The sequence below is a fragment of the Salmo trutta genome, chromosome 2, assembly GCF_901001165.1.
Source record: "Salmo trutta chromosome 2, fSalTru1.1, whole genome shotgun sequence".
In the NCBI taxonomy this organism is placed as follows: Eukaryota; Metazoa; Chordata; class Actinopteri; order Salmoniformes; family Salmonidae; genus Salmo; species Salmo trutta.
In genome coordinates, this window is record NC_042958.1 from 5,034,531 (window position 1) to 5,051,500 (window position 16,970).

Consider the following 16,970-nt stretch of genomic DNA (forward strand, 5'->3'; position numbering starts at 1 on the left):
TAGAGCAGTCCCAGTACTAGCCAGGAGTAGAGCAGTCCCAGTGCTAGCCAGGAGTAGACAGTCCCAGTACTAGCCAGGAGTAGAGCAGTCCCAGTACTAGCCAGGAGTAGAGCAGTCCCAGTACTAGCCAGGAGTAGAGCAGTCCCAGTACTAGCCAGGAGTAGAGCAGTCCCAGTACTAGCCAGGAGTAGAGCAGTCCCAGTACTAGCCAGGAGTGGAGCAGTCCCAGTACTAGCCAGGAGTAGAGCAGTCCCAGTACTAGCCAGGAGTAGAGCAGTCCCAGTACTAGCCAGGAGTAGAGCAGTCCCAGTACTAGCCAGGAGTAGAGCAGTCCCAGTACTAGCCAGGAGTAGAGCAGTCCCAGTGCTAGCCAGGAGTAGAGCAGTCCCAGTGCTAGCCAGGAGTAGAGCAGTCCCAGTACTAGCCAGGAGTAGAGCAGTCCCAGTACTAGCCAGGAGTAGAGCAGTCCCAGTACTAGCCAGGAGTAGAGCAGTCCCAGTACTAGCCAGGAGTAGAGCAGTCCCAGTACTAGCCAGGGGTAGAGCAGTCCCAGTACTAGCCAGGAGTAGAGCAGTCCCAGTACTAGCCAGGAGTAGAGCAGTCCCAGTACTAGCCAGGAGTAGAGCAGTCCCAGTACTAGCCAGGAGTAGAGCAGTCCCAGTACTAGCCAGGAGTGGAGCAGTCCCAGTACTAGCCAGGAGTGGAGCAGTCCCAGTACTAGCCAGGAGTAGAGCAGTCCCAGTACTAGCCAGGGGTAGAGCAGTCCCAGTACTAGCCAGGAGTGGAGCAGTCCCAGTACTAGCCAGGAGTGGAGCAGTCCCAGTACTAGCCAGGAGTGGAGCAGTCCCAGTACTAGCCAGGAGTAGAGCAGTCCCAGTACTAGCCAGGAGTAGAGCAGTCCCAGTACTAGCCAGGAGTAGAGCAGTCCCAGTGCTAGCCAGGAGTGGAGCAGTCCCAGTGCTAGCCAGGAGTGGAGCAGTCCCAGTACTAGCCAGGAGTAGAGCAGTCCCAGTACTAGCCAGGAGTGGAGCAGTCCCAGTACTAGCCAGGAGTAGAGCAGTGTAGCAGCCAGAGCTGACCTGGTGTTGTTCACAGTAAACTGGAGGTGACAGGGTCTGACAGGAGCACAGCACCAGTCACGCGATCGCCGGGGATCACCAAGTACAAACATTGGAAGTTCATAAATTACAGTTTGGGAAACCGATTCCTCATCTCTCTCTCTCTCGCTCTCTCTCTCTTTCTCTCTCCCTCCCTCCTACCTCAGTTGTGGACAGCCTGTGGACAGCCTGAATACTTTAAATTTGACGACAGTCGATTGAAAACCTCTGTGATGGCTTTGCTCATCTTTTGGTTGTTCCTTGGAAGACACATATAATATGAGGAAATATTCACCCTCATATCTGTGATATTAAATTGCCACTAAGCCAAACAAGATAAGCCAAGCTCCAAAGCCAAGTGCCTCTTATTAGTATCATGATTAATACAAACTAATGTTGGTCCCCTCTATTTCCCCCCTCTAGTCCCTTACTGGCTTTGCGTTGGTGGTGAGCAGCGATGGAATGGTCTTCTTCTCCTCCTCAAACATCGTTGACTATTTGGGCTTCCATCAGGTACATCTCGTTTTTTATTCAGATTTTTTATTTTTTATTAATTGAATGTTTATTTTTTATTTTGACAAGTATGGTACTACAGGGCGTACAGGTTAGATAACTGACCTTTAATTTAAAAGTATTTCTGCTGACATTTACAACAGTTGTGAAGCAGTGATTAAGGGTAACAGACAGGTTAGTATGTAAAGTGGAGGGACTGTGTGTGTGTGTGTGTACTCTGCACATTGAGAGAGCCCCCTAGACAGTGGTGAGTTGAGACTCAGTGTCAGCATGGTAGAGACTGCTGTCCCAATGGCCGCAGCAATCAGACACCCAGATTAATATACAGTCACACCAGGTCACAATCTGGAGGGGACAGTCAAAGACCTAGTAACCCTGAGACCTTCCACATTGCTCCTGAGTGGCGCAGCGGTCTAAGGCACTGCATCTCAGTGCTCGAGGCGTCACTACAGTCCCTGGTTCGCATCCAGGCTGTATCACAACCGGCCGTGATTTGGAGTCCCATAGGGCGGCGCACAATTGGCCCAGCGTTGTCTGGGTTTGGACCGGTGTAGGCCGTCATTGTAAATAATAATTTGTTCTTAACTGACTTGCCTTTCTTAAATAAAGGTTCAATAAAAATACAAATGTGGAGGTGTCAATCAAAGACCTGCCACTGTCTCTTCACACCAGGTCACAGGGTCGGGGGCTCCTTCCGGGTGAGAAGGGAGTATGGACACACACGCACACACACACACTATAGATCTCGCAGTATGAATCATTGTTCACCTGAACCATTCAATTAATAACTTTTATGATGTGTAGTTGGCTCAAAACAAACTTCAACTCATATGTACACGCAGACACACAAAGTTGACTCTTCAATTTGCAGCTTACAACTGTCATCTGTATGTCTGATGCAGTTGGGGGGGATTGTGAAAAAGCGTCTGATAATGCGCCTTAAACGCTGACGAAACTTTTCATAATAAAGACAATAACAGAAATAGGACAGCACTGCAGTAAATAAATGTACATTTACATATATTTATTGACGCACAAATGTTTCGGTTATGAGCCCTTGTTCATTGTGCAAGGCAATGGCAATACATGTCACAACGTTTGATTGTCATTTCCTTGCATGCTGAAAAAACATCACAGCACAGTTGAAAATATATATGGTAAAACTGGATGGTGTTCGGAGATAGATGGGAGGGGTTTAGGGTAGCTGATGGATGGGACTAAAAACAAACAAAAGATGACTAATGTAAAATATACTGTGTGTTAGAGCAGGTAGCCTAGTGGTTAGAGCGTTGGACAAGTAACCGAAAGGTTGCAAAATCAAATCCCTGAGCTGACAAGGTAAAAATCTGTCATTCTACCCCTGCACAAGGCAGTTAACCCACTGTAGGCTGTTATTGAAAATAAGAATTTGTTCTTAACTGACTTGCCTAGTTAAATAAAGGTAAAATAAGCTGGAAGTAGAAGCCTAAGTGTTGTTGTCCATTAGTTTATTCCAATTAGGGAAAAATAATAAAGCAACATATATTTACAAAAAAATAATGTGTATATACACTACCGTTCAAAAGTTTGTGGTCACTTAGAAATGTCCTTGTTGTTGAAAGAAAAGCACATTTTTTATCTATTAAAATAACATCAGATTGATCAGAAATACAGTGTAGACATTGTTAATGTTGTAAATGACTATTGTAGCTGGAAACGGCAGATTTTTTAAGGAATATCTACGTAGGCGTACAGAGGCCCATTATCAGCAATCATCACTCCTGTGTTCCAATGGCACGTTGTGTTAGTTAATCCAAGTTTATCATTTTAAAAAGGCTAATTGATCATTAGAAAACCCTTTTGCAATTACGTTAGCACAGCTGAAAACTGTTGTTCTGATTAAAGAAGCAGTAAAACTGGCCTTCTTTAGACTAGTTGAGCATCTGGAGCATCAGCACTTGTGGGTTCGATTACAGGCTGAAAATGGCCAGAAACAAAGACCTTTCTTTTCTAAAATAAAAAATAAATAAAATACATTTACGGGGCAATAAAAAGTATGTCCTATTTCTGTTGGGTTATATAGCAGGACCCGATTGAAGTTTATATGAGGTAGAGTCAAACACGTATTTTCTCATCATAATAAAGAAGCCATAGTAAAGACAGACAGACACAGCACTAATATGCAACGCAGGAGACAAAACGTAGGAGCATTTTTAGGGACGACACAACAAGAAAGCACTGAAATGGTGCAGAGACAGTGTTGTTGCTTTGATCCTATTTGTTCCATTGTAGTTAGGCTTTTGAAAATGAAGACTCGAGGGCCAGGGAAAACATCACTATTCTGTTTTAGAGAGAACCTCACACAATAGACATCCGATCTGTCTGCCGCAGGGAACTGTGGTGGCGCTTGCCATGTGCAAAAATCTTGTTAAAAAAAATTGAAAAACCTTGCGTGTCTCCAATGTGGAAGTTATGGGGGGGGAAGGTTGAATATTTCAGTTGGAATCTGTCATTTCCCTGACAGAAAGCACAGCTATTGCTGGTTAAGAGAGAGGCATTACAGATTTGGGCTAGGTTGTAGGGGCCTTGTTTTCAGGAGGGCTGGGCTGCTCTGCTTTTAGGGAGCTGGTGTCACGCAATGTTTGACAAACAAGGCTTGCACTCTTTGGCCCCCGTGACTCAGTGACATTGGAGAGCCAAGAGCCACTGTAGTGTACTGTAGTGGAATCAGTGGGGTCCGTTCTATGGCAGACGTTGAGGAATTCAGCAGCAACACACACATATAAAGCAAAACATATGGGCAACAACAACCAGCTGCTCTTTACTGAATCTTTCAGTAAATATGTAACTTTTTTTAAGAGCTGCTGAGGATATTGCTCTGAATACCCAATTTAACTCAAGTTGTGTGAAGTCATTCACTTCAATGTTACACTTCAGTCATTCAAACAGTCACATTCTTTAAACAAAGTGTCATGTATTTCTTTCAAAGTTATTCCAACCACAAAATGACCTAAACAAGATTTGATCCAGCTTTGAAACTCATACAAAAATCCCACCATTAGCAGCCTGTTAACCAGACCCATTACAGATCGTTTTGGGTCTGCGTGTGAGACCGTCGGGCCGACCCAGTGAACCGCGGCAGAGATTAAGTGGTGAGGGCACCGCTGTTTGCCAACACAATAGGCCAGACCCTGGATCCCATCAATACTTCAAGCAGAGGGGGTTAAAGGTTATGTTTCTGGGGGGCCTCGTTGCGTTATTGTCTCTGTCTCTCTCCCCCCCCCCCCCCCCCCCATGCAGACGGACGTGATGCACCAAAACGTCTTTGATTATGTCCATGTGGATGACCGGCAAGAGTTCAGAAGACAGCTCCACTGGGCCATGAACCCCAGCCAGCACCACTTAGTCTCAGGAACTGGTGTGTATATAAGTACCAGCAACAGTACGGGGGGGGGGGGCAACGAGTACTGATTCATTAAACAGACTAGACTGCAACTGTTTATTCATTTTTGAAGAAAAAAATAAAGAGTCACTGTAATCAAATGTTATCGACTCTATTCACAACAGCAAAGCAGACTCTGTGATTAGTGGCCAATGTATGAGTGGAAAGTCCCCCACTAAACTATGATGCCTGTCCACGCCAGGGGTGGTGTGTGAGTGTGTGTAAGAACACAATTTACTCTGCAATGTTCACTAGTAAGTGTTTTAGGTCTTGTCTACTGTACGAAACTGGAAATCTGCATTATAGTGAATATTTTGTATTTTTCTATACAGGTGAGGATTTTGTGGTGAGCAGCCTGTTTCATTCTCAGGAGACGGGGGAAGTCGCTCCTGAGTTCTCCTCCTTTCTCAACCGCTGTTTCATGTCCCGCGTGCGCTGCCTGCTGGACAGCACCTCTGGCTTCCTGGTGAGTGGATTAACCCTGCCAGAGACCCCAGCCAACCATGATGCTTCTAATGAGAGCTGACTGGGATAAACTTCCCAGATGAAAAATCTCCCATTTGGTGTCATATTTGCTGAAATTGTAGTTTGAGTGTAGGTATAAATAGAATAATCGTCATATCCCGGACATAACAGGCCAAGGGATTTGGTGCTTGGACACAGATGTTTACTATTTCGAGCTGTTGTTCCACCTCCCATAGGTCTGTAGGGAAGGTCAACAACAGAGTTCCTTCTGTCAAACGGTGTCATAAAGTGCATTTTCTTAATCCAAGTAAAATGACACAGGATGGTCATAATGCTTCATGACAGTGTCATAAAGTGTATTTTCTGCAAGTTATTTAAAATATGATGGGGAGGAAGAGAAGAAGAAAAAAAAATGACTGTACAGAATTCGGTGTCCCAGTGTCACAGCTATGGTCGTATTATTATTTCTCTAGGCTGTTGTGACTGAATAAAAACTTGGCTTGTTTCAATCAAAGACTTTCTTTTTATTCACGATTAAAAGTGCTGAGATCGACAAGTTGTATGGCAAATTTTTTTTTCAAATTATTATTATTTCGCTTCAAAGTATAGGCTTCTAAATTGCATCTGGCAAAAATAACTTCTTGACATGACCATGTTCTTTAGCGTGTGCTAAACACTCCACTCCGTAACCTCTGACCTCGTCTCCCTCTGACAGACCATGCAGATCCAGGGCCGACTCAAGTTCCTCCAGGGCCAGAAGAAGAAGTTGGGCTCGGGGGCCCTGCTACCCCCCCAGCTGGCCCTGTTCTGTGTGGCCGTGCCCCTTCTGCTGCCCTCCATCACTGAGATGAAGATGAACAACATGATGATGAGGGGCAAGCACAAGAGTGGAGGGGGCATCATCACTACACTAGAATATGGGTAAGGAAGGGGACATCATCACTACACTAGAATAGAAGGGGACATCATCACTACACTAGAACAGAAGGGGACATCATCACTACACTAGAACAGAAGGGGACATCATCACTACACTAGAATAGGAGGGGACATCATCACTACACTAGAATAGAAGGGGACATCATCACTACACTAGAACAGAAGGGGAGGGGACATCATCACTACACTAGAACAGAAGGGGACATCATCACTACACTAGAACAGAAGGGGACATCATCACTACACTAGAACAGAAGGGGACATCATCACTACACTAGAATAGGAGGGGACATCATCACTACACTAGAATAGGAGGGGACATCATCACTACACTAGAATAGGAGGGGACATCATCACTACACTAGAATAGAAGGGGACATCATCACTACACTAGAACAGAAGGGGACATCATCACTACACTAGAATAGAAGGGGACATCATCACTACACTAGAACAGAAGGGGACATCATCACTACACTAGAATAGAAGGGGACATCATCACTACACTAGAACAGAAGGGGACATCATCACTACACTAGAATAGAAGGGGACATCATCACTACACTAGAATAGAAGGGGACATCATCACTACACTAGAATAGAAGGGGACATCATCACTACACTAGAACAGAAGGGGACATCATCACTACACTAGAATAGAAGGGGACATCATCACTACACTAGAATAGAAGGGGACATCATCACTACACTAGAATAGGAGGGGACATCATCACTACACTAGAATAGAAGGGGACATCATCACTACACTAGAATAGAAGGGGACATCATCACTACACTAGAATAGGAGGGGACATCATCACTACACTAGAATAGAAGGGGACATCATCACTACACTAGAATAGAAGGGGACATCATCACTACACTAGAACAGAAGGGGACATCATCACTACACTAGAATAGAAGGGGACATCATCACTACACTAGAACAGAAGGGGAGGGGACATCATCACTACACTAGAACAGAAGGGGACATCATCACTACACTAGAATAGAAGGGGACATCATCACTACACTAGAACAGAAGGGGACATCATCACTACACTAGAACAGAAGGGGACATCACTACACTAGAACAGAAGGGGACATCATCACTACACTAGAACAGAAGGGGACATCACTACACTAGAATAGAAGGGGACATCATCACTACACTAGAATAGAAGGGGACATCATCACTACACTAGAACAGAAGGGGACATCATCACTACACTAGAACAGAAGGGGACATCATCACTACACTAGAACAGAAGGAGAGGGGACATCATCACTATACTAGAACAGAAGGGGACATCATCACTACACTAGAATAGAAGGGGACATCATCACTACACTAGAACAGAAGGGGACATCATCACTACACTAGAACAGAAGGGGACATCATCACTACACTAGAACAGAAGGAGAGGGGACATCATCACTACACTAGAACAGAAGGGGACATCATCACTACACTAGAACAGAAGGGGACATCATCACTACACTAGAACAGAAGGAGAGGGGACATCATCACTACACTAGAACAGAAGGGGACATCATCACTACACTAGAACAGAAGGGGACATCATCACTACACTAGAACAGAAGGGGACATCATCACTACACTAGAATAGAAGGGGACATCATCACTACACTAGAATAGAAGGGGACATCATCACTACACTAGAACAGAAGGGGACATCATCACTATACTAGAACAGAAGGGGACATCATCACTACACTAGAACAGAAGGGGACATCATCACTACACTAGAATAGAAGGGGACATCATCACTACACTAGAACAGAAGGGGACATCATCACTACACTAGAATAGAAGGGGACATCATCACTACACTAGAATAGAAGGGGACATCATCACTACACTAGAACAGAAGGGGACATCATCACTACACTAGAACAGAAGGGGACATCATCACTACACTAGAACAGAAGGGGACATCATCACTACACTAGAATAGAAGGGGACATCATCACTACACTAGAACAGAAGGGGAGGGGACATCATCACTACACTAGAATAGAAGGGGACATCATCACTACACTAGAATAGAAGGGGACATCATCACTACACTAGAACAGAAGGGGAGGGGACATCATCACTACACTAGAATAGAAGGGGACATCATCACTACACTAGAACAGAAGGGGACATCATCACTACACTAGAACAGAAGGGGACATCATCACTACACTAGAATAGAAGGGGACATCATCACTACACTAGAATAGAAGGGGACATCATCACTACACTAGAACAGAAGGGGACATCATCACTACACTAGAACAGAAGGGGAGGGGACATCATCACTACACTAGAACAGAAGGGGACATCATCACTACACTAGAACAGAAGGGGACATCATCACTACACTAGAACAGAAGGGGACATCATCACTACACTAGAACAGAAGGGGAGGGGACATCATCACTACACTAGAATAGAAGGGGACATCATCACTACACTAGAATAGAAGGGGACATCATCACTACACTAGAATAGAAGGGGACATCATCACTACACTAGAATAGAAGGGGACATCATCACTACACTAGAATAGAAGGGGACATCATCACTACACTAGAATAGAAGGGGACATCATCACTACACTAGAACAGAAGGGGACATCATCACTACACTAGAATAGAAGGGGACATCATCACTACACTAGAACAGAAGGGGAGGGGACATCATCACTACACTAGAATAGAAGGGGACATCATCACTACACTAGAATAGAAGGGGACATCATCACTACACTAGAACAGAAGGGGACATCATCACTACACTAGAACAGAAGGGGACATCATCACTACACTAGAACAGAAGGGGACATCATCACTACACTAGAACAGAAGGGGACATCATCACTACACTAGAACAGAAGGGGACATCATCACTACACTAGAATAGAAGGGGACATCATCACTACACTAGAATAGAAGGGGACATCATCACTACACTAGAATAGAAGGGGACATCATCACTACACTAGAACAGAAGGGGACATCATCACTACACTAGAACAGAAGGGGACATCATCACTACACTAGAACAGAAGGGGACATCATCACTACACTAGAATAGAAGGGGACATCATCACTACACTAGAACAGAAGGGGACATCATCACTACACTAGAACAGAAGGGGACATCATCACTACACTAGAACAGAAGGGGACATCATCACTACACTAGAACAGAAGGGGAGGGGACATCATCACTACACTAGAACAGAAGGGGACATCATCACTACACTAGAATAGAAGGGGACATCATCACTACACTAGAATAGAAGGGGACATCATCACTACACTAGAATAGAAGGGGACATCATCACTACACTAGAATAGAAGGGGACATCATCACTACACTAGAACAGAAGGGGACATCATCATCACATCATCATGACTTTGACTTTGTATAGACTCCCTCCTGGGCTAGTTAGGGACCGTCAATAAATTACATAATGTCAGTGAGACAATATTCTTATGTTGCACACCTTTTAGTTTTCTCATTACATTTTTTCAATATTTGTATATGAATTTCTACAACTTATATTAAGTTTGAGGATTTTAAGTCATTGAAATTTGCAGGTATTGGAATTTTAACATATTGTCCCTCATACAATGTGTAATTTACTGAATGGTCCCTATCTAGCCTCCATAACGATATCCAAATCCAACCCAAATTTACCACATTCTTTGCAACTGGGTCGCGTTCAGCTGTACTCCAAATTGATGATTATTGTGTGCTGCCAGCTGTGGGCAGGATTGAAACAAGCCCAACCTTCATTTACATTTTTACATACTCTGGTACAAAACTCTGTTTTGGGTGACACTGACTTTATGACCAAAATTATCATATTTGCACTTTGTAATCAATTTTGACAGTAGAATTATTTCAATTCAATAAAAAAAAAAAAATCCTAATATCATGACTTATATCAACATCCTTAGCTTGCCCATTCACTAAATATACTGCTGCAATATGTAACTTATTTAGCAACTCGACCAAATTCACATAGAAATGGGAGTTATAGATCTGTAATTCTCATTGAAAGCAAGTCTAAGAAGCAGAAGATCTGCGCTATTTCTATGCTTCCCGTGCCTAAGTTTAGTTTTTGCATTTTTTACTTACGGTTTTGTACACCAGCTTCAAACAGCTGAAAATACAATATTTTTGGTTATGGAAAAGATATTTCACAGCGGTTTAGATGGTACAATGATTCTCTACACTATACTTGCTTGTTTTGTCACATAAACTGAAATTAGGTGAACTATTAGAATTTTAGCAACCAGGAAATGGCAGAGCGATTTCTGCATAGTACATCTTTACGTGACACCCAATAGTTTAAGGATTAGCATTAGCCAACCCTTATGCTGAGGGAGACTAGCTAGTTAGCTACCACCAACCCTTATGCTGAGGGAGACTAGCTAGTTAGCAACCACCAACCCTTTTGCTGAGGGACACTAGCTAGTTAGCTACCACCAACCCTTATACTGAGGGAGACTAGCTAGTTAGCAACCACCAACCCTTTTGCTGAGGGACACTAGCTAGTTAGCTACCACCAACCCTTATACTGAGGGAGACTAGCTAGTTAGCTACCACCAACCCTTATACTAAGGGAGACTAGCTAGTTAGCTACCACTCACCCGTGTTGTAGGGGTGGGGGAGGGGTCAAGGGACGTGAGTGGTCCACTTCGTTGTGAAATCTCGACCAATCACAGCAAGCACCGCGTCACTCCAGGGGCTATTAGCAGTGCCTGCTACTGCCTAAGCAGTATTTTGTCAAGTTTATTTTTGTCATTAATATTTTTTAGTAAAAAAAAAATGTATATACTGCATAACGCAAGTGATGTCAATCAATCAAATGTATTTATATAGCCCTTCTTACATCAGCTAATATCTCAAAGTGCTGTACAGAAACCCAGCCTAAAACCCCAAACCGCAAGCAATGCAGGTGTAGAAGCACGGTGGCTAGGAAAAACTCCCTAGAAAGGCCAGAACCTAGGAAGAAACCTAGAGAGGAACCAGGCTATGAGGGGTGGCCAGTCCTCTTCTGGCTGTGCCGGGTGGAGATTATAACAGTACATGGCCAAGATGTTCAAACGTTCATAGATGACCAGCAGGGTCAGATAATAATAATCACAGTGGTTGTAGAGGGTGCAACAGGTCAGCACCTCAGGAGTAAGTTGGCTTTTCATAGCCGATCATGGTTATGTGTGGTTATGGAAACTCACCTCAAAAGGCTCCAGCCTGGATCAAATCCCATGCCTTATGATGCCACTGTCATTCTCCCTGCATCATCTCTGTCATTCTCCCTGTATCATCTCTGTCATTCTCCCTGTATCATCTCTGTCATTCTCCCTGTATCATCTCTGTCATTCTCTCTGTATCATCTATGTCATTCTCCATGTATCATCTCTGTCATTCTTCCTGTATCATCTCTGTCATTCTCCATGTATCATCTCTGTCATTCTCCCTGTATCATCTCTGTTATTCTCCATGTATCATCTCTGTCATTGTCCCTGTATCATCTCTGTCATTCTCCCTGTATCATCTCTGTCATTCTCTCTGTATCATCTCTGTCATTCTCTCTGTATCATCTCTGTCATTCTCCCTGTATCATCTCTGTCATTCTCCCTGTATCATCTCTGTCATTCTCTCTGTATCATCTCTGTCATTCTCTCTGTATCATCTCTGTCATTCTCCCTGTATCATCTCTGTCATTCTCCCTGTATCATCTCTGTCATTCTCTCTGTATCATCTCTGTCATTCTCTCTGTATCATCTCTGTCATTCTCTCTGTATCATCTCTGTCATTCTCTCTGCATCATCTCTGTCATTCTCCATGTATCATCTCTGTCATTCTCCCTGTATCATCTCTGTCATTCTCCCTGTATCATCTCTGTCATTCTCTCTGTATCATCTCTGTCATTCTCTCTGTATCATCTATGTCATTCTCTCTGTATCATCTATGTCATTCTCTCTGTATCATCTCTGTCATTCTCTCTGTATCATCTATGTCATTCTCCATGTATCATCTCTGTCATTCTCCCTGTATCATCTCTGTCATTCTCTCTGTATCATCTCTGTCATTCTCCCTGTATCATCTCTGTCATTCTCCCTGTATCATCTCTGTCATTCTCTCTGTATCATCTCTGTCATTCTCCCTGTATCATCTCTGTCATTCTCCCTGTATCATCTCTGTCATTCTCCCTGTATCATCTCTGTCATTCTCCCTGTATCATCTCTGTCATTCTCCCTGTATCAAATGCACCACACTAATCTCCCTCCCTCTCTCTCTTCCTCCATGTTGCAGTGAGAGTGAGGAGCCGTTGAGGAGGCAGGCTGGCAGTGCGGGGGGGATGGTTGATGGCGGGGACCCGCTTCTTCTCAACTGCACCAAACTTGGGGGTCCCCAGCAGCGCCGCCACGCCCCCTGGACGCCCCTCTCCAAAGACAGCCTCAAGTACAAGACAGAAGGGGGCTATTGTGGACAGGACGAGCCCCTCAACTACTGCAAGACCTCCATGGGCGGCGTCCCCCACCACAAAGGCCCAGGCCTGGACTCCCTGTGGCCCATGCGGCCTGCCTCGGGGCCCATCCGGGGGGGGCAAAGTGGCGGCTACACCCCTTCTAATCGACTCGGGAAGGGTGGGCACTATGGCAAGCCCTACCGCATGTCCCCCAGCATGTGCCACGGAGGAGGGCGAGGTGGTGAAATCTATGTGCCCAGGATGTACGAGAGCCTCCAGAGCCCCGGCGGCTTGGACCTGTACTGCGTGGGAGAGGCGGTGAAGAGCGAGTGCTATGGAAACCTCCTGTTGCCTGAGATGCCCATCAAGGTGGAGCAGGACTCGGATTCGGAGAACGGCTGCGACGCGTATGGCCGTCCGTGGCCCTGCCGGGAGCCCTTGGACCATCGCTACCACAATGGCAACAGCTATGTCGACAACAATGGCCTCCATATGAAGTCGGAGGCAGACTACTACGAACAGTACTCGCCGTGCCAGCGGGGCAAGGCGGGCATCAGCCCGCCCTACAACAACGGCCACTTCCAAAACTATAATAACATGGGAGGCAGTGGCAACAGGCCCTTGAAGAGTGTGGTCAATAAGGACCAGTCCCAGTTCGGTCCCCAGAGGTTGTCCCACTCAGACCCCCTCTGTAGCAGCCAGAGCATCAACTGCATCGATGTGTACGCAAGCGACCCCATGGAGCACAACAACAAGGGCTACATGCAGCAGCAGGACAAGTTGGACTACGAGTTCAAAGGTCACGGACCGCGCCACACCATCAAGCAGGAGCCCGTGGACTCACCCCCGTGGTCGGACGGCAGCGGCCACGACATGAGCCATGCCATGGGACACTCTCAGAGGAACGTTACGCCCAACCGTGTGATGAATGCTGGGCAGCACAAAGCCAACCCTTGTGTTTATATGCAATAGACGTCGATCCTCCCCCATACCTCCTCATTCACCAGCATAACACATTGGCAGAAGACATGCAGGGTATGGCCCAGGTTTAAAGACTAGTGTGGTGGAGACAATCAAAGAAAGGAATGGGGGGGGGATTCTATCTATCTCGATTTGTTTTGACGAATGGAATAAATTGTAGTTATTTATCCAAAGCACTTTTGATATAGTGATTCAAATATTTTCTAGAGTCACAGTTCTGTTTGTGTTGTGTGTGTATACCTGACTTTTCTGGAAGTTTAGACATGTGTATATATATATATATATATATATATATATACACACTGTAGAAAATGTATACAGAATTGGGTGATAGAGGATGAGAGAGAGAGAGAAAGAGAGTGTGACTTTGCTGTTAATATTTGACCTCAATAAATTATTTCCCGTCAAGGTCGGTTTACCCAAAGAGGTCTGTGACGTGCATGCTCTTTTCAGTCAGGATTTGTAAATCAATTGAAGGATCATTTGAACACTCTCCAGTCTGAGTATGTGTGTGACGTGTCTATGTGTGAGAGAGTATGTGTCCAGCTTGCGTTTTTTTTTTGTTGCAAGAAAGAACATTGTTTTTCATGGTTGTAAAATCCTTCGATGAAATCGTATTCTTCTACGTCTATATCCACCACAATCCACTAGTCACTATCACAGAGAAAGATACTGTATCACATGTAACCTAATTCACACATGTACTAGTGTGTATTAAATGACTGTGTGAATTGGGAAAGTTTTTTTTTTTGGCATATCCCACTCTCCCTGAGAGACCCTGGGAGAGTCAGGGACAGTTCATATCCCGCTCTCCCTGAGAGACCCTGGGAGAGTGAGGTCACGGCCAGGGATCAGCCATTATTGACGGAGAACCTGGAGCGATAAGTGTTAAATGCCTTGTTCAAGGGCACATCGGCACATTTTTCACCTAGTCAGCTCGGGGATTAGAACCAGCGACCTTTCTATTAACCGACCTCTTATCTGCTAGGCTACCTGCCACCCCTAAAACTGTAAAACTGTCAATATTGCCTGTTGTGTTTCATTGTTCTCACTACAAAATCATTCTCCTCCAGTCCCACCCTGACAAGACACACAAGTTATTAAACGTTGTATAAATTGGCAGTTCATTGTCGTATCATTGAAACTGCTGAATAAAGTTACAAACATGGTCAAACTCCTGTAAAGTAATCCTAGAAGGAACTGTCTGTGTTCAAAATGGGTTAAGTCGCTTTTCATGCGTGCTCTTATGAACGAAATGATGTTGCTCTGCTCTACATAAAATAAACATGTCAATTTCAGTCTTCACAATACCGATTTTCGTTTGATGTTTTCTTTCAATATTTCACACATGAAGTTACTGTTAGATATCGTTGCACTACGGGGACTGATTCATCATCCATTCAATAACTAACTAGACATGATGTCGAGTTGACATGCACATTGTAAATGACTTCACCTTTGAGATTTAAAATGACTTTTATTTTTGTGTGTTAAATTCAGTAAATATCCAATGATTCATATTTATTGTCTAGGCAGAAATGTATATTTAAATCCAGATATCTGGTGGCTTTGCACTTTTCTTTTGCTATCTTTTTTGCTAAAATATAAACAAGTAAATACACGTTTAATCTTAGCTCTCTGTCTTAGCTCTCTGTCCATCTTAGCTCTCTGTCTTAGCTCTCTGTCTTAGCTCTCTGTCTGTCTTAGCTCTCTGTCTGTCTTAGCTCTCTGTCCGTCTTAGCTCTCTGTCCATCTTAGCTCTCTGTCTTAGCTCTCTGTCTATCTTAGCTCTCTGTCCATCTTAGCTCTCTGTCCGTCTTAGCTCTCTGTCCGTCTTAGCTCTCTGTCCGTCTTAGCTCTCTGTCCATCTTGACTCTCTGTCCGTCTTAGCTCTCTGTCCGTCTTAGCTCTCTGTCTGTCTTAGCGCTCTGTCTGTCTTAGCTCTCTGTTCGTCTTAGCTCTCTGTCTCTTAGCTCTCTGTCCGTCTTAGCTCTCTGTCCGTCTTAGCTCTCTGTCCGTCTTAGCTCTCTGTCCGTCTTAGCTCTCTGTCTGTCTTTTATCTCTGTCTGTCTTTTATCTCTGTCTATCTTGTATCTCTGTCTATCTTGTATCTCTGTCTATCTTTTATCTCTGTCTATCATAGCTCTCTACAACACCTACAGTATTGTAGGAGCGTCATTAGCCATCTGTCACTGAGGAACAACACCTACAGTATTGTAGTAGTGTCATTAGCCATCTGTCACTGAGGAACAACACCTACAGTATTGTAGTAGTGTCATTAGCCATCTGTCACTGAGGAACAACACCTACAGTATTGTAGTAGTGTCATTAGCCATCTGTCACTGAGGAACAACACCTACAGTATTGTAGTAGTGTCATTAGCCATCTGTCACTGAGGAACAACACCTACAGTATTGTAGTAGTGTCATTAGCCATCTGTCACTGAGGAACAACACCTACAGTATTGTAGGAGTGTCATTAGCCATCTGTCACTGAGGAACAACACCTACAGTATTGTAGTAGTGTCATTAGCCATCTGTCACTGAGGAACAACACCTACAGTATTGTAGGAGTGTCATTAGCCATCTGTCACTGAGGAACAACACCTACAGTATTGTAGGAGTGTCATTAGCCATCTGTCACTGAGGAACAACACACACACACACACACACACACACACACACACACACCCACCCACCCACCCACACACACACACTCTCTCTCTCTCTCTCTCTCTCTCCCCATTTTGTGGTGATATGACTGTAAATGTGCTGTATAGAGAAGTTAAGTTTAAATGTTTAATCCCTGTCAGCACGCAGGCGAACTCGCAGCACGACATCTGACAGAGGGGGGCTGTGCAGTTCGGTACCAGAGCAAGAAGGATGGTGTAAAGTGGTACCTTTGATGCACCCTGACAGCTATATAGAGGAGGAGTTGATCCATGGAGACCAATGAACAAGAAATATATTTTCAGCGAGGGTTTTGCGTGACTCGTTCGCACCCACTAGTTATTACTCTCGACACCATTGCTCTCTAATTGGTCACATCAACCTC

General features: G+C 44.5%; 1 protein-coding gene across 2 annotated transcripts in view; it reads left to right on the forward strand.

Annotated features, from left to right (window-relative positions):
• Positions 1-15,226, forward strand: part of LOC115149350 (uncharacterized) — a 133,398-nt gene extending 118,172 nt beyond the window's left edge. For both annotated transcript variants that reach the window (XM_029692152.1, XM_029692160.1), the window contains 5 exons: positions 1,521-1,610; positions 4,890-5,007; positions 5,364-5,497; positions 6,212-6,417; positions 12,779-15,226. In XM_029692152.1, the coding sequence (XP_029548012.1) occupies positions 1,521-1,610; positions 4,890-5,007; positions 5,364-5,497; positions 6,212-6,417; positions 12,779-13,907 (1,677 nt within the window). In that variant the 3' untranslated portion in view covers positions 13,908-15,226. The remainder of the gene's footprint in view (positions 1-1,520; positions 1,611-4,889; positions 5,008-5,363; positions 5,498-6,211; positions 6,418-12,778) is intronic.
• The last annotated feature ends 1,744 nt before the right edge of the window (positions 15,227-16,970 follow it).